The sequence below is a fragment of the Coregonus lavaretus genome, assembly GCF_964263955.1.
Source record: "Coregonus lavaretus genome assembly, chromosome: 3".
Lineage (NCBI taxonomy): Eukaryota > Metazoa > Chordata > Actinopteri > Salmoniformes > Salmonidae > Coregonus > Coregonus lavaretus.
This window is the reverse complement of record NC_139990.1, coordinates 64,827,367-64,849,055: the sequence shown is the minus strand read 5'-3', so window position 1 is coordinate 64,849,055 and position 21,689 is coordinate 64,827,367. Positions and strand designations below refer to the sequence as shown.

The following is a 21,689-nucleotide window of genomic DNA, read 5'->3' as shown; positions in this document are numbered from 1 at the left end:
CAGTGACCACAATGCAGTGGTCTATCAGGGCGATGAAGTGGAAACAAATTTAGTGACAAAAATAGATTGTGTGTGTATATGTTTGCATGGGCTATCAGCTGTGCATGCATGTCTGTGTGTGTGTGTGTGTATGTGTTTTTGTGAACATGTGCCAGACTCGTCTATGGCAAACTTCGCTAGATATCCCTAGGCTCTTTCCACTCCTATCACTGAACTAATCAATAGCGATGCTTCAGTTCCTCCAGCAGCTCCATGCGATGGCTGGGATATCCAGACCCTGCTGTCTCTGTCTGTCCTTGAACAGTAACAGCATTAAAACAACAGAAAACAGCACACTGTAGAATGTTAATGAATGTGCATACTGTCTGTCAATGAATCTGACACCAGACACCATAAACGATTTGACGTGGTTTATTCTGAAGGTTTCGGGAATTAACAGATAAGTGCTAAACCGGTATTCAGTTTTAAACTTGTTTTTTCTCCTCCATCTGTAAAAATGGTTAACAACAGTTATAAATACAACAATTGTCACAGCACTGAAGTTCATTAATTACTTTTTGTCCCAGTGTGGGCCCAGTTAAAACACTGGTGGTGAAATACGAGATCCAGAGGTGGTGGTGGTGGGTGGCTAAAGTTGACCAGGAGCAACACTGTTTCAGCACCATGGAGAGAATAAACAGAGGACAAATGCAAACTAGAAGCAACTGGTGGGGAAAGGCAGGTTAAGATGGATGGATGGCGAGGAAGACCATCCATCCCCTTTGTTGAATGATTTGTAGCAATGAGGCACAGTCATATATCGAACAGTATTCATGAATAGGGTGCTAGTTAGTCGTCAGCACAGGTTTAGAATCCATTATTACTTTGTATTTCTTACTCAATTCTCTCACATGGAATGGCGAAATGATACCAAACGTTAGGCCTAACGCGCTACTCTCTCCGTGGTTCCTTCCCAAAGCGGTTGCTGGTTGTGTTGGAGACTTGACTGCCACCCTTGGACCACACACTGAGGTTTACATTCTCTAGCCGTCCCAATGTCTCGACAAAGGAACTCTCCAGTGGGAAAGTGTAAAGGTCACTTCGTAGTGACACCCCAATTTCACATCTGTACAGACAAATAAAATAGTTATTTTTAATGGACGAGCCATTTCCTTTACAAAATAAATCGTATTTCTCAAGAACACAATAATAAAATGATGCACGTTCCAGAAAAAGTAACACAACTCCATATATACACATACTATTTTGGCAGACAAGAACAAGTTCATTAATTGTAAACAGCTCTCTCCTCCTCCCTTTCCTTCTCTCCATCTTTCCTCTTCCTGTTTCCTATTACATTCACAGCTTTCGTTTCTGGTTGGTCAGAAACCCGTAAATTGTGCTTAAGAAATCCTTGGATCGTTCTCCTAGGGTCAGACCCTGGGGTCCGCCTGTAAATAAGTGGACTGTCTCTACAGTAGGTCACTGCTTTAAGACTGTCCCGTGGCTGCAAGTTCACTTGGCCCTCCTAGTTGACCCGCAACATCTTGCTGCTGGACGTTGAGGTGGGCAGGAGGGATTAAGGGCTTTTTGTGTGGGACTGGGTTAAGCAAAGGGAGGTTTGAGTGGGTCTGGGGTGGGAATGGAATGGTTGTATACGGCACTGGAATAAGAATAGTTTTGTGTGGCAACGGCACTGGAACAGTTATACTGTAGTTAGGTTTGTGTGGGACTGTGGTAAGGATAAGGAGGTTTCTGAATGCCACTAGGGTAGGCAAGGGGCTTGGGGGTATGAAGGGTTTAGGGCGTAAGCCTTCAGTTGTCCTCCTCAGAGAGCTCGTCCTCCGCCATGGCTTTCTCGGGGATGGCGTCCAGGCTGCGTTGTCGGGTCCTGGACTCGGAGCCTGCCGTGCTCCCTGATGGCCCATCCTTACTGAGGTTACAGGTGAGGGCGGCGTAGTGGATCTGCTTCAGGTTCTCCTGGACCTCACTCTTTGCATGCTTCAGCAGGTCCGCCTGGCCCTGGAGGGAAGGCAGGGACATGACAGGAATGGCAATATAGAGACAATGGAGCATGCATCAACAACTTGAATCTCCAGTTTAAACAGAAAGACAAAGGGTGAAACCAATAGTACCTTAAAAAGGTCACGAAGCGAGAGAGTAGTGTGGTACTAACTGTAATCTTAGCTGTATGCGGTCAGACAGTGGAGTCCTACATCTCCCCAATGCCCACGGAGCGTAACCACTGCTTCTGTGTTTAATGAATTATGCAGCATAGCCACACACTCACCAGGCACCAACTCAATTTCCCGGGACCATGTATAAATGATGAGCCCAAACACTACAATTAACACATGCAAATATCACGAATAAATATGGGGAAGGTCATTCATTGATAATTACCCCTTGCATTGACAGAGGGGTTAAATGAATGGCAAGAAGGCAAATACATCAGACTGAATGTGTGCAATACCTAGCTCAGACATAAGCTATTATTCCACCGCGCTGCAGCTGGAAAACAAATGTCAATTTAAACCTTATGTCCCTTCTGTAAACAAACACTCTCTCAAAAAAATAAAATGTTTCCCTCATTTAGTGAAGCTCGACTGCACTGCACTGAATCTCTAAAGTATTTCCTCTAAAGTTGTTTCTTGAATTTAAATTCACTGCCTATGCCTGTCCTCAATAAAACAAACAATAAGTTAAACCTCAAATGGAACTAAATGTAATCAAAAATGTAATTACGTAATCCCCAAAAGGAATTATTTATCATGAGAGGACCATAAACAATAACTAGTAATGCTGCATACTCCAAGAAAGGTTAAACTCACCTTTCTGGTAAAAATAGTTATAGATTGCTGAGGTGTAGTCACTATTTCCTATTCAACAAAACTGTATGATTTTTTTTCTTCTAAATATATTACAATCAATTTATAAAACAACCAACTATAAGATTTCATCTTCCTTATAACTGTGAAATACATATTTGTATATTTAGTGTGCAAAGTTTCTAAAGGTCTCTCTTGATCAAAACGTTTGCCCCCATCGCTGTGAACGTCTCAGAGCTCTAGATTGGCTTCCTGAACTCGTTAGGAGCTCGCCTTTAATCTCATATTAATCTTGTCCATCTATGACAAACAGAAAGTATTTTTTTTGTTTAAAATCTATGAATTATTTTAGATTACTGGCTATAAATCGATCTCTATAGCGACATAATCACTCTTTCCTGCTGCGTTACAGTGTAAGGATTCCAGGCATATGAGTTGTTAGTGGCTGTGACGTAGGCTTCAGACAGGAGTTGATGGACAGTCAGAAGAGCGAATGAAATGGTAGGAGGGACATCCCAGCTTCAAGTGGTGTCAGATTTCACATCCTGCTTCATACAGGCAGAAGAGACATACAACTGTGTCCGTGAGAATTAGGGCTACCGCTCAATGCAAGTCATATCGATTTATGATGTCCACAGATCGATGTATAAGTGACAATTTCGTCCGGGACCGGAACCAGCACCAGAAAACCCTAAACAGGGGACCTGACATCGAAGAGGTTTTAAACGGTTTACTGGTAGCTAAAAGATTTATTTCACAAAACTTAAAAAAGCTTTAAAAAAACTGTCAGAAAAAAAAAAGAATGCAAAAACAAATTACTCAAACTAAGTGGTCATCATCCTTACCTTGAGGATGGTTATGTTCCAGGTGAAGCTCTCCACAGCCTTGGTCAGCTTCCTGCCCTTCAGGCCCTCCTTCACTGCCATGTCATGGAGGTTCTCATGGAACTCCATCGCTGGGGAGAGAGGGGTCAGGGGACACAAGTTTTACGATCTGTATTCACACACATTGTCACAGAGGCTAGCATTGACGTACAATGCTCAATGCATTTATATGCTAGGTTTGCAGGAAATGCCAATTGGGGTTAGGTAAGTGTCAACACTATGGGAAAAGCCTTAAGCCAAGGCCTCCACACATTTGGTTTCATTCTTGACGTGTGAGAAAATGATTTTTTTTTTTTAAACACACTTTAGATGATCCTACGTTAAGTGATCACATTCATTTCAGATTCAATCATCTCCTGTCTCTGTCAGTTTCTATGTTTGTCTCGCTGTACCTGCCGGGGCGGCAGGTAGCTTAGTGGGTAAGAGCGTTGTGCCAGTAACTGAAAGGTCGCTGGTTCTAATCCCCGAGCCAACTAGGTGAAAAATCTGTCGATGTGCCCTTAAGCAAGGCACTTAACCCTAATTGCTCCTGTAAGTCGCTCTGGATAAGAGCGTCTGCTAAATGACTAAAAATGTAAAAAAAAAAAAGTACTTGAACTACCTGGTGTAGGTCTTGTTTTCATTGTCTATATCCAGGGGTGTAAAGTACTTAAGTAAAAAAATACTACTTAAGTAGTTCTTTGGGGTATCTGTACTTTACTTTACTATTTATATTTAACAACTTTTACTTTACTACATTCCTAAAGAAAATAATGTACTTTTTACTCCATACATTTTCCCTGACACTCAAAAGTACTCGTTACATTGTGAATGCTTAGCAGGACAGGAAAATGGTCCAATTCACACACTTATCAAGAGAACATCCCTGGTCATCCCTACTGCCTCTGATCTGGCGGACTCACTAAACACGAATGCTTCATTTGTAAATGATGTCTGCATGTTGGAGTGTGCCCCTGGCTATCTGTAGATTTTTTTTAAAGAGAAAAAAAAGAACATTGTGTCATTTGGTTTGCTTAATATAAGCAATTTGAATTTATTTATACTTTTACTTTTGATACTTACAGTGGGGAGAACAAGTATTTGATACACTGCCGATTTTGCAGGTTTTCCTGCTTACAAAGCATGTAGGAGGTCTGTAATTTTTATCATAGGTACACTTCAATAATGCAAATTAATTACTTAAAAATCATACAATGTGATTTTCTGGATTTTTGTTTTAGATTCCGTCTCTCACAGTTGAAGCGTACCTATGATAAAAATTACAGACCTCTACATGCTTTGTAAGTAGGAAAAGCTGCAACATCGGCAGTGTATCAAATACTTGTTCTCCCCACTGTAAGTATATTTAAAACCAAATATTTTTTGACTTTTACTCAAGTAGTATCTTACCGGGTCACTTTTACTTGAGTCATTTTCTATCAAGGTATCTTTACTTTTACTCAAGTATGACAATTGGGTAGTTTTTCCACCACTGTCTATATCACTTTTGTCCTTGAGTATGGCACTACAAAGCAGAATTGAAAATGGAAATGACACCAGCCTGAAAACAGCTGCCGAGCAGACAACATGAGGAAGGAAGCAAAGCTGGTGAGGTAAAAATGGAGTGAGAGACGTCTTCTCTTGAGAGCGTGAGAGAAAGACAGAGCAAGACTAGCATGGGCTGGGCAGACATACATGACATCGCCTCACTGTGGATCAGCATCAAGACGCTGAGCAGAGGAGGCACTTGTCTCCATGCCTCCTTCCTTCCTCTCTCGGAGTGCTGCTCTCCGTTAGGATACACAGACGAACATTGCCCTGTGTTTAATTTGAGTCAGGTTGCAGTGGAGTCCACAACATCAGAGCAACAGCTGAGACGGTCTGGCCGTTAAGGTGCTTGGTAACGGGAGCTTGGTATACTACTAATAGCTTTACCAGACACACACATGCTGAAACGGTCGGATTGAGTATGCTCAGATCTATCGTGGCGCTCTATCAGCTCTGGGTCGGTTCCCAGCCCTGTTGGTGTTGTTTCCATGGCAACACCAAATACCGTACATGTGAGATATACCGTGGAGTGGGTGTGGGTTGGATGGATGTTGATGATTCTGAGGAGGACTGTGATATTGGCACTCCAGTAGTAAGCACATATCTGACCTAGATGAAGAGTCGAGATGGAGAAAATGGCAAACGAAATGTTCACAAATTAGGCTCTGGTTGAGGCTAGTATTGTATTCTCTAACAGAGAATGTGTAGGGTATAGACATTTTTTTGAATTGGACCATACACAGTGCTAATAATCTGTTACTCCCAGCCTTTTTGATGTTGTGCACTGTGAAACATCTGAATGATTCCGGAATGATTTTCCCCCATCCTCAGGTGCTGTGCTGCTGTAACTACAATCAATGCTGTTGTACGCATGAAGCATGACTGTGCTGGGGAGACACACACACACACACTCGTACAACCAACTCTCAGCAGGGGTTGCTTAGCAACGCAGTGTAGAGTTGGGGGTGTGTGGGGCGGGGGACGCATTCTGTCATTCTGAGCAAGCCCTTTCAAACTCAATTCTCTGCAAGCTTATGCTCCCTGACAAAGACTGTATGGAGCCACCAAAGGTTCTCAGTCACCTTTGACAGTCCATAACCGAGCGGCAGGTAGGAAAGGGGTTTACCGTGGCCAATGACAATACATCAGGGATTAGCTTCTTTAGATGGTGTAATCTTCTCCCTCGTCTGCCTGGAGCTCAATAACTGTCAGTATAATGAACTTGGACCAGAGCGCCCAGTCATAGGAAATATTAATGAAACCGTTTCCCCAACCTGTAATGTAGCCTAGGCTAAATCCCCGTTGGTATAGTCAAACGGTGCCATGCATGTACATATAAATATATTTTATGAAAGATGATCTGCCTGTTTACTAGCTTTATTAATAATGGATTGAATCGCAAAAGCAACACACCTTCTGAATAGATGATGCATTTTAACCTGTAGAAGATCATCTACCGTATTTAGTGGCCACAGCCCATTACTGTAATGGGGTTTTTCCATTCATGTTATGTTCCACATTTTCTCTGCAGCTTGTATTCTAGGTAGTTTGTAAAAGTTAACCTAGGTGGGATCTGTTATAAGCAGTACTCTGTCCAGACTAGGTGTCTCACATGTACGGTACTAGGTGTCTCACATGTCAGCTATTGAATTGTCCCAGATGTTATTTGGTACCTGTGTGAGTGTCATGTTTTGCATTTGATCTGTGCGTTTCAGACAGTAAGTACTTATCTTTATTTAATGTTACCCAGAGGGTCTTTTGACACGGTTTGCTCTCTCTGAGTGGTTATGATGGAATACTCAGAACTCCAGTAGCTGTTGCTGGAATGTTCTGCTCACTGTCCGGAGGGAATACAGTTTGTATTGACCCATTTTCCACTCACACTCACAGCTGACAATACGTATTGATGAAGTTATAACATTAATTTCTTGTTGCTTAGTTTACCATCTGCTGTGTCCTATTTTGCAAATGTCAGTGGTTGAATCCAGCCCAGTAGATTTGATATGGTGCCTGGTAGTGATCAGAAGCCTTGGGCGGCTAATGTGGAAGCCCATGATTAACCTGTTTAGTTGTCATGTGCGCCCATTTTAACTAACAAAATAATACAAATGCATATGAAGCATTTCCTAGCTTCAGTAGCCTATGGTTTTGGCTTAACTGAGTGGCCTAGTTAGGTACAGTGAGGGAAAAAAGTATTTGATCCCCTGCTGACTTTGTACGTTTGCCCACTGACAAAGAAATGATCAGTCTATAATTTTAATGGTAGGTTTATTTGAACAGTGAGAGACAGAATAACAACAAAAAAATCCAGAGAAACGCATGTCAAAAATGTTATAAATTGATTTGCATTTTAATGAGGGAAATAAGTATTTGACCCCCTCTCAATCAGAAAGATTTCTGGCTCCCAGGTGTCTTTTATACAGGTAACGAGCTGAGATTAGGAGCACACTCTTAAAGGGAGTGATCCTAATCTCAGTTTGTTACCTGTATAAAAGACACCTGTCCACAGAAGCAATCAATCAGATTCCAAACTCTCCACCATGGCCAAGACCAAAGAGCTCTCCAAGGATGTCAGGGACAAGACTGTAGACCTACACAAGGCTGGAATGGGCTACAAGACCATCGCCAAGCAGCTTGGTGAGAAAGTGACAACAGTTGGTGCGATTATTCGCAAATGGAAGAAACACAAAATAACTGTCAATCTCCCTCGGCCTGGGGCTCCATGCAAGATCTCACCTCGTGGAGTTGCAATGATCATGAGAACGGTGAGGAATCAGCCCAGAACTACACGGGAGGATCTTGTCAATGATCTCAAGGCAGCTGGGACCATAGTCACCAAGAAAACAAATTGGTAACACACTATGCCATGAAGGACTGAAATCCTGCAGCGCCCGCAAGGTCCCCCTGCTCAAGAAAGCACATATACAGGCCCGTCTGAAGTTTGCCAATGAACATCTGAATGATTCAGAGGAGAACTGGGTGAAAGTGTTGTGGTCAGATGAGACCAAAATGGAGCTCTATGGCATCAACTCAACTCGCCGTGTTTGGAGGAGGAATGCTGCCTATGACCCCAAGAACACCATCCCCACCGTCAAACATGGAGGTGGAAACATTATGCTTTGGGGGTGTTTTTCTGCTAAGGGGACAGGACAACTTCACTGCATCAAAGGGACGATGGACGGCTCCATGTACCATCAAATCTTGGGTGAGAACCTCCTTCCCTCAGCCAGGGCATTGAAAATGGGTCGTGGATGGGTATTCCAGCATGACAATGACCCAAAACACACGGTCAAGGCAACAAAGGAGTGGCTCAAGAAGAAGCACATGAAGGTCCTGGAGTGGCCTAGCCAGTCTCCAGACCTTAATCCCATAGAAAATCTGTGGAGGGAGCTGAAGGTTCGAGTTGCCAAACGTCAGGCTCGAAACCTTAATAACTTGGAGAAGATCTGCAAAGAGGAGTGGGACAAAATCCCTCCTGAGATGTGTGCAAACCTGGTGGCCAACTACAAGAAACGTCTGACCTCTGTGATTGCCAACAAGGGTTTTGCCCTAAGTACTAAGTCATGTTTTGCAGAGGGGTCAAATATTATTTCCCTCATTAAAATGTAAATCAATTTATAACATTTTTGACATGCGTTTTTCTGGATTTTTGTTGTTGTTATTATTCTGTCTCTCACTGTTCAAATAAACCTACCATTAAAATGATAGACTGAACATGTCTTTGTCAGTGGGCAAACGTACAAAATCAGCAGGGGATCAAATACTTTTTTCCCCTCACTGTCCATTTTAGGGATGGGCTTTTGAAATAATTTCTGTTTTTGAGTACTCATGGAAACAATTTTGAGTGCCCGAGTACTCACATGTTAGCGTGAAACTGGGCTGAAGGAAAAAAAGTTTGCGCTATGCTGGTTGTTCCAATTACTGGTTGTTCTGATACACAACTTAACACATTTTCACTGCACTTGACATACTCCACAAAGAATACACACACCTTAGAGTTCGAAATTCTGTCAGTACTTATAAATGTAACCTGCTAAATAGTTGCATTTGTGAATTTCGAGTACTTGTTTTAGACTATTAGTAAACAAATACAAACTTTAAATCGAGTACTGGAGTAAGTGTCCCAATCCCTAGTTACTTTTAGGTTAATCTTTATGACATTTCAAAGATTAGAGGCAAATAACCATACATTGAGAAAGTGGGATCGCTTCATATCACCTTTGAAGAGGAATGCTTTCAGACTATGGACACAATATACTGTAATACTATAGATCTAGCGGGCACCAAAAGTGAACTATCTGAGCACAGTTCCGTATCTCCCGGTTTCCTAGAGTAAGAGATGTTTTAGTTGTCTCCTTCAGCACCATTCATTTAAGCAGTTCACGTCTTAACTCTCAGACCACCAATGGCTAATGTCTCGGGTAGCAGCTTGAAGGCAGGTCCTGTAGGTGTTGTGATGAATACTAAGAAGAGGAAATGACGGCACAAAGCCATTGATTTGCGACGCACACCTCAGTTAAAAGACACTCCTCTGCCCCATTGATGAGCTAAGACAATAGACTATGAATATTTTATATGTCATCCATCTGGAAACCAATAAACCCCAGCCCCTGGAACGATGGCCTGTTTTTCCTCACTCGGCGCTCCAAGGAAGTTACTCCATGATAAATGAAACATCTACAATGCTTAGATGGGAAACATTGCTGAAATGCGCTGCATTAGATTAAAGACACAGAAGTCTAAATTATCCTCTCATTGAATATGATTTTATTTGTACTGTAGTAAATGTTATGCTGTTTTTATGCCCAAAAAATGGTTTTGCAGTTTGCACCACTAGAGCTCTTTCCGGAAAAATCCACCTTGTTGAGTTCCCCTCATAATGGGGGAAGGAAGAGGGAGTGAACATTCTGACAGCTTCTCAAGCCAAGACTCCCCCACCTGGGAGCGAGGGGTGGGGATCGCTGCCAGTGTGTTCCATTGATGAGCTGCCAATCACCGTATCAAGGCTCTAAGATCCTCCCGATCCCCCACACCCCAGAGCAGAATGGATTAACACTGCCCCTATCCAAGTTAAGTCAACACATTATGCAGGGCCAGAAGGCTATTCTCACAGAGGCTCTCGCCAGAGGAACGGGATAAACAGTGCTAAGATCACAGATATAATAGAATTGCAAGAGCACACAAGCTGCAATATTCATATCAAAGTGCAAACGCAGAATTCTCGTAACAATGAGATCAATAATTGTCCAATCAATTGCTCAGACAAAACACTCTTTTCATCCATTCTGGTAAATTATTCCCGTTCAATTGTTATTAGATGGGCTTGATCTCATTCTGCACACCTTGTAGCGGTGCGGTTCCTGGTTCAGCCCAGGCATAAAGAAACCGCAGCCGTCTGCCAGTCTTTGATGTTGTTCTGTTCAGAACCTGGGTGTTTACCACCTCCTCTGCAACCCTCTTAATTAGAGGAGCAGCGAGGCCAACGCCGTGAGAATCATCAAAAACCAGGCTGAATCAAAGCAGAGGTTCAAAGCAGCCGGGTCACAGAAATGAGCATGAATCAAATGTTAATAACGCTTATGTAACAGGGCCCGGCATAAATCAGTCCATCTTTTTTGTTAGCTGCCAGTCTCTATGGCATACTTCAGAGAGGAGGGGATGATTGTATATGAAAGGAAGAAGGGAATATCTGAGGGATAGTGGATCTTTGCAGAGAAATTGGCTTTTCATGCTAAACATCGCTCTTTATTCATCTCTTTCTCTCTCTTTCTTACCTGCTTTCTGGGTTAGCAGTATTCGGTCGTAGACTCCCTCAAAGTTCTCCAGCAGAGCCTTGCTGGTCTGGATCATCTGTCAGGAGAGGAGAAAGCAGACAGTCCATTTGAATCTCTTATTCCCTTTACAGCAGCCTGGCATTCTGCGGTAGTGAGCAATCTTCATTTTGTTTCCGGTGTATCTATCCAGTGCGGGGGAGAAGAAGCCTCTTATTACAGAGATAGAGGGCCAAGCAGCGGGAGTTGTGCTTAGGAACGGTAAAAATAGAGTGAATGGAGTGTATCAGAGCATGTTATTGAAAGTTGCAAGACAACCAGGGTATTACAGTAATTGCATGTTACAGTTATAAAATACGATGCTCCAGTCCTGTTTCAGAGTTGGTCTGAAAACATGTGATTTCAAGAGTAGGTTATTATTGTTTATTACAGCAATCTGTTGTAAATAGGAGAGGCCTTGTTCGGAGGCGTAACCCAGCCTTATCTGTGGCATTACAGCTGGGTAGTGGACAGCTAATTTTAGCTCCTTGCCTTAATTGAGTGCACAAACTTCTGACCTCCATGACTGTGTTGAAATACTCATGGTGGCTCTGATCACAGATAGATTCCCATTTGCACTTCTAATGCCTGACAAAATAAAACACCCCAAAATACATCCCTGGTACATCGGGGGTATTTCGGGAGGTTAATGATGCGTGTGTTTACTGTCATGGATCCTGGTAAATACCCACTGCACGACCCAGGAGCCGTACACGCGGATACGACCATCTGGATCTTTCTCCCTTATTACTGTCTCGGAGTGCAATAAATATGATCATCTGAAGGAAATTATGCATCATCTAAAATTAGAATAGGTTTCTTAATGCGATTCTGGGGCGAGATGACACAGTTACGGCAGCCTTCCGTTTCAATTAGTGCCACGGGTGCTGGGCATTATGTTCGCTGCTCTGGCGTAATTGACTTGTACATTCCCTCAGTGACATAAGAGCACTGCAAGGTCACATAATAAAGGCAGGCGGTCTTGTACCATTGCCAAGGCAGACAGGGCGGGGGCTTGGGGAGCGTGGGCAGCTGTTTTAGCAGAGCTCCAGTTGCCAAGTCAATCTCTGACGGTCGGCCGGTGACCCAACAATGTGCCCCCGAGATCGATCCTGTTGTTGTGCCAGTTTTCCAGCCAGTGAGAGAGAAGAGAGTACCTACTTAGGAGCATTGAGAGTGATGTGACAGGAACTAAAGGGCAGCAGCACTGTGACTGTGAGTGTGACAGCCTGTCCATGGTGGACTGCTGGGCTGGGCGCCCCACTTCAGGTAGTGAAAATGGAGATGAAGGTTACAAACAGTGACTCCAGCCCCCTACACCCAAGTGGGTATATTAATTTGAACATGTTCTTAGGTGATACATTATCTCCAAATTTGGAGTGAATTACAAAATTATTTGAAAAGCACTGACAATTAACAATATGGCCTATATATTTATTGAGATGGCCATCAAACCCAGTTTTATGACAGCAACCCAGAGCATTCCTACAGTCTGTGATGAGTGCAACACATCGTGACTAAGCTAAGGGAGGCGGGCGGGGTATGTGATGGAGGGGGCTGTTTGTGACAGTCCACAGCTGCAGTAACAAGGCTAGAGGCTGTCAGGCACACTGATTACTTTACTAATGGGTGAAGAAATTACAGCCTTGGTGACAGACACAGCAACATGGGGAGGTATTTATAGTGGATTGACAGGTAAGCGGCTGAACTCAACACTGGCTTTGCTCGCTAAATACTAGCTATGGTGATTTGTGTATTTAGTGGTGCTACTGGGCTTCAAAATGGTAATAGTTATCATAAACAAACTACTACTTTATGACACATTGGGACTTCCCTCAATTAAAAAATAAATAAAGAATCTACACAATACATTTACAACAAGAAGAACAGCACATTCAATTAAGATAATTTCTGCAGAGGCGCATTTTGAAGATGCTAGAACAGTCCACATTTACTTTTCCTCCGCAAACTAAACAAGTAATGAATAGAACAACCAGACAACCCCATAATAGAACAGTGTATATCTATTTACCTAGTCGGCTTGTTGTTGTGTATTCTGAGATAAATATTCCTCTCGAGGTGCATTCAAGTTATGAGTGCCATAGCGAGGTAAACCTGTGTTTTGACAAGCAGTCAATGCACAACAATTGTTATTCAATCGTGGGGAAAAATAGCAGTTTTAAACGGCATTGGTTAAAAAGAGGTGGCTCCTGGCTTTCCATTCATACTTATTTATTTCTCAAATACTAAATATGTACGAATTGCACCATTTTAAAACCAGAGTTTTTAGCAGCAGCATTCACCTTTTTACATTTTACGTCATTTAACAGACGCTCTTATCCAGAGCGACTTACAGTTTTTTTTTGTGAGTGCATACATATTCATACTGGCCCCCAGGATTTATGCTTTGTGCACAGCACACTGCAAACATGTCTGACACAGAAAACAGCTGGTGTCAAATAGAAATATCAAAGTATGAATATTTTAAAATGTATTCAATACATATTCAGAGCACATAGGCTACAGATTTGAGGATGAAATATATCAGATATGCCTAAAGTGTTTTTCCATGGCCACGTTGGATAATCTAGCAGAGCTTTCAAGTTATTTTATCTTGCTCTCTGTATTGTAGCAAATACAGTAGATAAGTAATGAAATATTCAAAATGGGGGACGGACGGCATTCTATAACACTCGTGTTATCGGGGCCCCGTGTAGCTCAGTTGGTAGAGCATGGCGCTTGCAACGCCAGGGTTATGGGTTCGATTCCCATGGGGGGCCAGTATGAAAAAAATAAAATGTATGCACTCACTAACTGTAAGTCGCTCTGGGTAAGAGCGTCTGCTAAATTACTAAAAATGTAAATGTAAAATGTGTATTATTAAGGTATATTGATTACGGTGAGGTGTTAGGCATTATAGGTCTGTATTGAAATAGCCTCAATGACACATTATATAACTTCAGTCCATTGTCAACATTGATTAAATTACTTGATTAAAACAACTCACCCCTGCCCTACTCCCTAACCCTCTTACCCCCACGTTACCATTAAAATCCCACTAAACCCTCTTGATTTGATTAGAATCAAACTCATTTTCTAGGTGTTTTGTAGTTGTTTTTACAATCAGCAGATTAGTAGTGGTCTTACTGAGAAAGGCTTTTATTCAGATTAAATATGCAGTAAGATCCCAGATTTCAAGTCCTGTTTCTAAAAAAGAATGTTCTCTATCAACTTACCTTATAAAACAAAGGAAATAAAATAAACATGATACTGTTCAAACAAAAGTCCTCCTGTACTCACCATGTCATAGGTGGTGACCACCTTCTTCAGGACCTCTGGTAGCAGGCTCTGGGGCTCCATGGTGGGGTACTGGTCCTTGAGGTTGAACACCAGGAGGGGGTTGTTGTCAGCCCCAGTCAGCCGTGAGGACAGGGCCAGGATGCACTGCTTCAGGTTGGCCACTGCCGAGAGGCCACACAGTTCCTTGAAGGGCACTATGGCATTCTGCAAAGGAACATGAAAGCTTGGGTTGCTGTCTGAACTAAAAATGAAGCATGTTGTTGTATTGAAGACAAAGAGAACACTGGACAAAGAGGAAGATGAAAGCTTGAGTTGGTTTCTATAATGGACAAGATGCAGCATATTGTATTGCAGACTAGGGATTGAAATGTTGAATTCACAATGCAGCTGCACTGTTGCCAACAACGGCTTGGGTCTCACGGTGCGTCCCTTTCAGATGGTTAAGTATTGCACCTGTACTACCATTACCGTACCTCAATTCCACCTCGCAATGTTTGCATTTCCTTGTCATTTAACTTGTCAAAGTATTGCCATACAGGACTTCCCTGCTGTCGCTTGCCTTTCTCTGCCATTTTTTCAACTGTTAACGACAATTACGTAGTGGCAGAGAGTAGACTTCAATATAATTGATTCCTAGACTCCTTGCACGTCGACTCCCGGTGTCGACTCCCATTTTTGAGTGTCAAGATTCTAATATATTCAGTGTTTTTGGAACGGAGGAGACTGATTAGTTGCTGTACTTTAAAAAACATAAACACTTGCATCTTTCATATCGAGTTAGCGAGGGACGGAGAGAGCGGGGAGGGGCACAGTATAGGCAGGTCGACCAGAACCGTGCACTAGGCCTAAGCTATCTATCTGCAATCAAAAGCTGTACCTTGCAATTTCTTGGCTTGCAATGTCTCGCAACTTCAGTAAAGCAGGGCCTACAGTGCATTCAGAAAGTATTCAGGCCCCTTTACTTTTTCCACATTTTGTTACATTACAGCCTTATTCTAAAATTGATTATATATATATATATATATATATATATATATATATATATATATATCTCATCTTTAATCTACACACAATACCCCATAACGACAAAGCAAAAACTGGTTTTTAGACATTTTTGCTAATCTATTAAAGACATAAGTATTAAGACCCTTTACTCAATACTTTGTTGAAGCACCTTTGGCAGCAATTACAGCCTCAAGTCTTCTTGGGTATGACGCTACAAGCTTGGCACACCTGGATTTGGGGAGTTTCTCCCATTCTTCTCTGCAGATCCTCTCATGCTCTGGCAGGTTGGATGGGGAGCGTCGCTGCACAGCTATTTTCAGGTCTTTCCAGAGATGTTCGATTGGGTTCAAGACCGGGCCACTCAAGGATATTCAGAGACTTGTCCCGAAGCCACTCCTGCATTATCTTGGCTGTGTGCTTAGGGTCATTGTCCTGTTGGAAGGTGAATCTTCGCCCCAGTCTGAGGTCCTAAGCGCTCTGGAGCAGGTTTTCATCAATGATCTCTCTGTACTTTGCTCCATTAATCTTCCCCTCAAGCCTGACTAGTCTCCCAGTCCCTGCCGCTGAAAAACATCCCCACAGCATGATGTTGCCACCACCATGCTTCACCGTAGGGATGGTGCCAGGTTTCCTCCAGACGTGACGCTTGGTATTCAGGCCAAAGAGTTCAATATTCGTTTCATTCATCAGACCAGAGAATCTTGTTTCTCATGGTCTGAGAGTCCTTTAGGCAAACTCCAAGCGGGCTGTCATGTGCCTTTTACTGAGGAGTGGCTTCCGTCTGGCCACTCTACCATAATGGCCTGATTGGTGGAGTGCTGCAGAGATGGTTGACCTTCTGGAAGTTTCTCCCATCTCCACAGAGGAACTCTAGAGCTCTGTCAGTGACCATTGGGTTCTTGGTCACCTCCCTGACCAAGGCCCTTCTCCGCCGATTGCTGGAGGCCACTGTGTTCTTGGGGACCTTCAATGCTGCAGAAATGTTTTGGTTCCCTTCCCCAGATCTGTGCCTCGACACAATCTGGTCTCGGAGCTTTACGGACAATTCCTTCGACTTCATGGCTTGGTTTTTGCTCTGACATGCACTGTCAATTGTGGGACCTTATATAGACAGGTGTGTGCCTTTCCAAATCATGTCCAATCAATTGAATTTACCACAGGTGGACTCCAATCAAGTTGTAGAAACATCTCAAGGATGATCAATGGGAACAGGATGCACCTGAGCTCAACTTCGAGTCATGTAAATAAGTTTTTTTATTTTATTTGTTATACATTTGCAAACATTTCTAAAAACCTGTTGTTTTCGCTTTGTCATTATGGGGTATTGTGTGTAGCTTGAGGAGGAAAATAATTTACTTAAATCCATTTTAGATTAAGGCTGTAACGTAACAAAATGTGGAAAAGGTCAATGGGTCTGAATACTTTCTGAATGCACTGTATCATCAATGAATAGGCTAGGATATTGAGATGAGCGAGATGCAACACATCACTCTCATACAGTCACATACAGTATCTGCGCATATGCACGGGTTCGCTTCACGTGGTAGCCATGGCACCAAAACAGTGGGGAAGTGCCTCGCGCTTCAACACTCTTAGTTGTTGTGAAAATTGACCAACTACTTTCTGGATCTACATTGGAGAAGAAAAAAAAAAAAAAAAAAAAACCTTCACACCCCTATTGCAGACAAAGGTGCAAAACAGTTTTAGCCTCAAGGGTACTAAGGCATGAATGACAGAAGTGAATTATTACAGTTCAGAGTTCACGTTTGTTTTCATTTCAGTTTTGTTCTGTTTTAGTCATTTAAAATGAAGCTCACTGCCGTGACAAAGTTCACTTGAGTAATTATCTCATTCAGCTGGTTCATTTAATTCATTATGAATGAAGATCAGTGATTAGATGATACCTAATGTTTTCAATTATCTAACGTAGAAAATTACAATTCAGCTCTGTTAAGTTACCTAAGTTAACGTGGCCTACGTAGTTACTTATTAACAGGCTAGAAGCAAAAGTACAGAGAAACACCCTGTGATAGGAAGTGGTTAAGAGCACTTGTTACCTCCAAGAACCTTTGTTGGTTTTTGTTAGTCAATAGATAACACACACACACACACACACACACACACACACACACACACACACACACACACACACACACACACACACACACACAATTCCTAACCTTCCTGTGAAAGGCCCAATTTAAACAGTGTGTAAACAACCGGAAGGCCAAACAGTCACAGAGAGAACGCCCAAGATGTGTTATATTCTCAGGGCCAGTGGCCTGTTATCACATAATGACTGTAATGTAAACAGAGCGACCAAAATAAACCCTAATACACAATGCATAATGCACCACAAAAGACCAACCACAGAGTGGGGGAACAATCGAGTATGCAGCTTCCTTCTGACACATTTCTCAGTATCGCTTCAGTGGGAAAAGATAGCGAAGATCAGAAAAGATCAGCTGTTTGAAGTAGGCTAGCTCATGGGGGGCCTAGTGGGAACCTAGTGAGCACACAGGAATGTTATGTCCTGTTTCAACCAATATTTTATTTAACCTTTATTTAACCAGGTAAGCCAGTTGAGAACAAGTTCTCATTTACAACTGCGACCTGGCCAAGATAAAGCAAAGCAGTGCGATAAAAACAACAACACAGAGTTACATATGGGGTAAAACAAAACAAAGTCAAAAATACAACAGAAAATATAAAAAATATATATAGTGTGTGCAAATGCAGCAAGTTATGGAGGTAAGGCAAAAAATAGGCCATAGTGCAAAATAATTACAATTAGTATTAACACTGGAATGATAGATGTGCAAGAGATGATGTGCAAATAGAGATACTGGGGTGCAAATGAGCAAAATAAATAACAATATGGGGATGAGGTAGTTGGGTGGGCTAATTTCAGATGGGCTGTGAGGTGCAGTGATCGGTAAGGTGCTCTGACAACTGATGCTTAAGGTTAGTGAGGGAGATAAGAGTCTCCAGCTTCAGAGATTTTTGCAGTTCATTCCAGTCATTGGCAGCAGAGAACTGGAAGGAATGGCGGCCAAAGGAGGTGTTGGCTTTGGGGATGACCAGTGAGATATACCTGCTGGAGCGCATACTACGGGTGGGTGTTGCTATGGTGACCAATGAGCTAAGATAAGGCGGGGATTTCCCTAGCAGTGATTTATAGATGGCCTGGAGCCAGTGGGTTTGGCGACAAATATGTAGTGAGGACCAGCCAACAAGAGCGTACAGGTCACAGTGGTGGGTAGTATATGGGGCTTTGGTGACAAAACAGATGGCACTGTGATAGACTACATCCAATTTGCTGAGTAGAGTGTTGGAGGCTATTGTGTAAATGACATCGCCGAAGTCAAGGATCGGTAAGATAGTCAGTTTTACGAGGGCATGTTTGGCAGCATGAGTGAAGGAGGCTTTGTTGCGAAATAGGAAGCCGATTATGGATTTAGCTTTGGATAGGAGATGCTTAATGTGAGTCTGGAAGGAGAGTTTACAGTCTAACCAGACACCTAGGTATTTGTAGTTGTCCACATACTCTAGGTCAGACCCGTCGAGAGTAGTGATTCTAGTCGGGTGGGCGGGTGCCAGCAGCGTTCGATTGAAGAGCATGCATGTAGTTTTACTTGTATTTAAGAACAGTTGGAGGCTACGGAAGGAGTGTTTTATGGCATTGAAGCTCATTTGGAAGTTTGTTAACACAGTGTCCAATGAAGGGCCAGATGTATACAAAATGGTGTCGTCTCCGTAGAGGTGGATCTGAGAATCACCAGCAGCAAGAGCGACATCATTGATATACACAGAGAAAAGCTAAAGAACTCAAATGTAAATGTAAAAGAGTCGGCTCAAGAATTGAACCCTGTGGCACCCCCATAGAGACTGCCATAGGTCCAGACAACAGGCCCTCCGATTTGACACATTGAACTCTATCTGAGAAGTAGTTGGTGAACCAGGCGAGGCAGTCATTTGAGAAACCAAGGCTATTTAGTCTGCCAATAAGAATGCGGTGGTTGACAGAGTCGAAAGCCTTGGCCAGGTCGATGAAGACGGCTGCACAGTACTGTCTATTATCGATCGTGGTTATAATATCGTTTAGGACCTTGAGCGTCGCTGAGGTGCTCCCATGACCAGCTCGGAAACCGGATTGCATAGCGGAGAAGGTACGGTGTGATTCGAAATGGTCGGTGATCTATTTGTTAAAAAAAAACGTTCGAAAGGCAGGGCAGGATGGATATAGGTCTGTAACAGTTTGGATCTAGAGTGAAGAGGGGGATGACCGCGGCAGCTTTACAATCTCTGGGGATCTCAGACGTTACGAAAAAGAGGTTGAACAGGCTAGTAATAGGGGTTGCGACAATTTTGGCGGATAATTTTAGAAAGAAAGGGTCCAGATTGTCTTGCCCAGATGATTTGTAGGGTCCAGATTTTGCAGCTCTTTCAGAACATCAGCTGTCTGAATTTGTGTGAAGGTGAAGCGGGGGGGGGGGGGGGGGGGGGCATGGGCAAGTTGCAGCAGAGGGTGCAGGGCTGGTGACCGGGGTAGTGGTAGCCAGCTGGAAAGCATGGCCAGCCGTAGCAAAATGCTTGTTGAAATCTCTCGATGATTGTAGATTTATCGGTGGTGATAGTGTTTCCTAGCCTCAGTGCAGTGGGCAGCTGGGAGGAGGTGCTCTTATTCTCCATGGACTTTAGTGTTTACTTTTTGGAGTTAGTGCTACAGGATGCACATTTCTGTTTGAAAAAGCTAGCCTTTGCTTTCCTAATTGGTTCTTAACTTCCCTGAAAAGTTGCATATCGCAGGGGCTATTCGATGCTAATGCAGTACGCTACAGGATGTTTTTGTGCTGGTCAAGGGCAGTCAAGTCTGAGGAGAACCAGGGGCTATATCTGTTCTTAGTTCTGAATTTTTTTGAATGGGGCATGCTTATTTAAGATTGAGAGGAAAGCACTTTTAAAGAACAACCAGGCATCCTCTACTGACGGAATGAGATCGATATCCATCCAGGACACCTGGGCCAGGTCAACTAGAAAGGCCTGCTCGCTAAAGTGTTTTAGGGAGCGTTTGACAGTGATGAGGGGTGGTCGTTTGACCGCGGACCCGTTACGGACGCAGGCAATAAGGCAGTGATCGCTGAAATCCTGGTTGAAGACATCAGAGGTGTTTTAGAGGGTAAATTAGTCAGGATGACATCTATAAGGGTGCCCATGTTTACGGATTTAGGGTTGTACCTGGTAGGTTCCTTAATCATTTGTGTGAGATTGAGGGCATCTAGTTTGGATTGTAGGATGGCCGGGGTGTTAAGCATATCCCAGTTTGGGTCACCAAGCAGTACGAACTCTGAGGATAGATGGGAGGCAATCAATTCACATATGGTGTCCAGGGCACAGCTGGGGGCTGAGGGGGGTCTGTAGCAAGCGGCAACAGTGAGAGACTTATTTCTGTAAAGGTGGATTTTTAGAAGTAGGAGCTCAAACTGTTTGGGCACAGACCTGGATAGTATGATAGAGCTCTGCAGGCTATCTCTACAGTAGATTGCAACTCCACCCCCTTTGGCAGTTCTATCTAGACGGAAAATGTTGTAGTTGGGGATGGACATTTCGGAATTTTTGGAGGCCTTCCTAAGCCAGGATTCAGACACTAATAGAACATCAGGGTTGGCGGAGTGCGCTAACGCAGTGAATAACTCATACTTAGGGAGGAGGCTTCTGATGTTAACATGCAAAAAAACCAATGCTTTTACGGTTGCAGAAGTCAACAAATGATAGCTCCTGGGGAGTAGGAGTGATTCTGGGGGCTGCGGGGCCTGGGTTAACCTCTACATCACCAGAGGAACAGAGGAGGACTAGAATAAGGATACGGCTAAAGGCTTTAAGAACTGGTCTTCTAGTGCGTTGGGTACAGAGCGTAAAGGGGGTAGATTTCCGGGCGTTGTAGAATAGATTCAGGGCATTATGTACAGACAAGGATATGAGTACAGTGGAGGTAAACCTAAGCGTTGGGTAACAATGAAAGAGATAGCATCACTGGAGGCACCGATTGAGCCAGTCTCCGCGTGTATGGGGGGTGGAACAAAGGAGCTATTTGAGGCAGTTTGAGAGGGACTTGGGGCTTTACAGTGAAATTGTATAATAAGAACTAACTGGAACAGCAATAGGCAAGGCATATTGACATGGGAGAGAGCATAAAGCAATCACAGGTGTTAATCGAGAGAGCTAAGACAACAACTGGTAATGGCGATGAAAGTTTGGGCTGAGGCTAAACAGATAAAGATGACAGGGTACCATGTAAAGGAACAGTCCAGCAGGCATCAGCTGTGCAGCTGAGTGATCATAAGGTCCAGTGAACA

At 43.1% G+C, this 21,689-nt stretch overlaps 1 protein-coding gene across 1 annotated transcript in view; it reads right to left on the bottom strand.

Annotated features, from left to right (window-relative positions):
• Window positions 1-395: 395 nt before the first annotated feature.
• Window positions 396-21,689, bottom strand: part of LOC311126941 (inactive phospholipase C-like protein 2) — a 55,388-nt gene continuing 34,094 nt past the window's right edge. The window contains exons 4-7 of the mRNA XM_084158658.1: window positions 14,329-14,532; window positions 10,993-11,068; window positions 3,653-3,762; window positions 396-2,001 (exon numbers count right to left, since the gene is read on the bottom strand). Of these exons, the coding sequence (XP_084014784.1) occupies window positions 1,795-2,001; window positions 3,653-3,762; window positions 10,993-11,068; window positions 14,329-14,532 (597 nt within the window). The 3' untranslated portion in view covers window positions 396-1,794. The remainder of the gene's footprint in view (window positions 2,002-3,652; window positions 3,763-10,992; window positions 11,069-14,328; window positions 14,533-21,689) is intronic.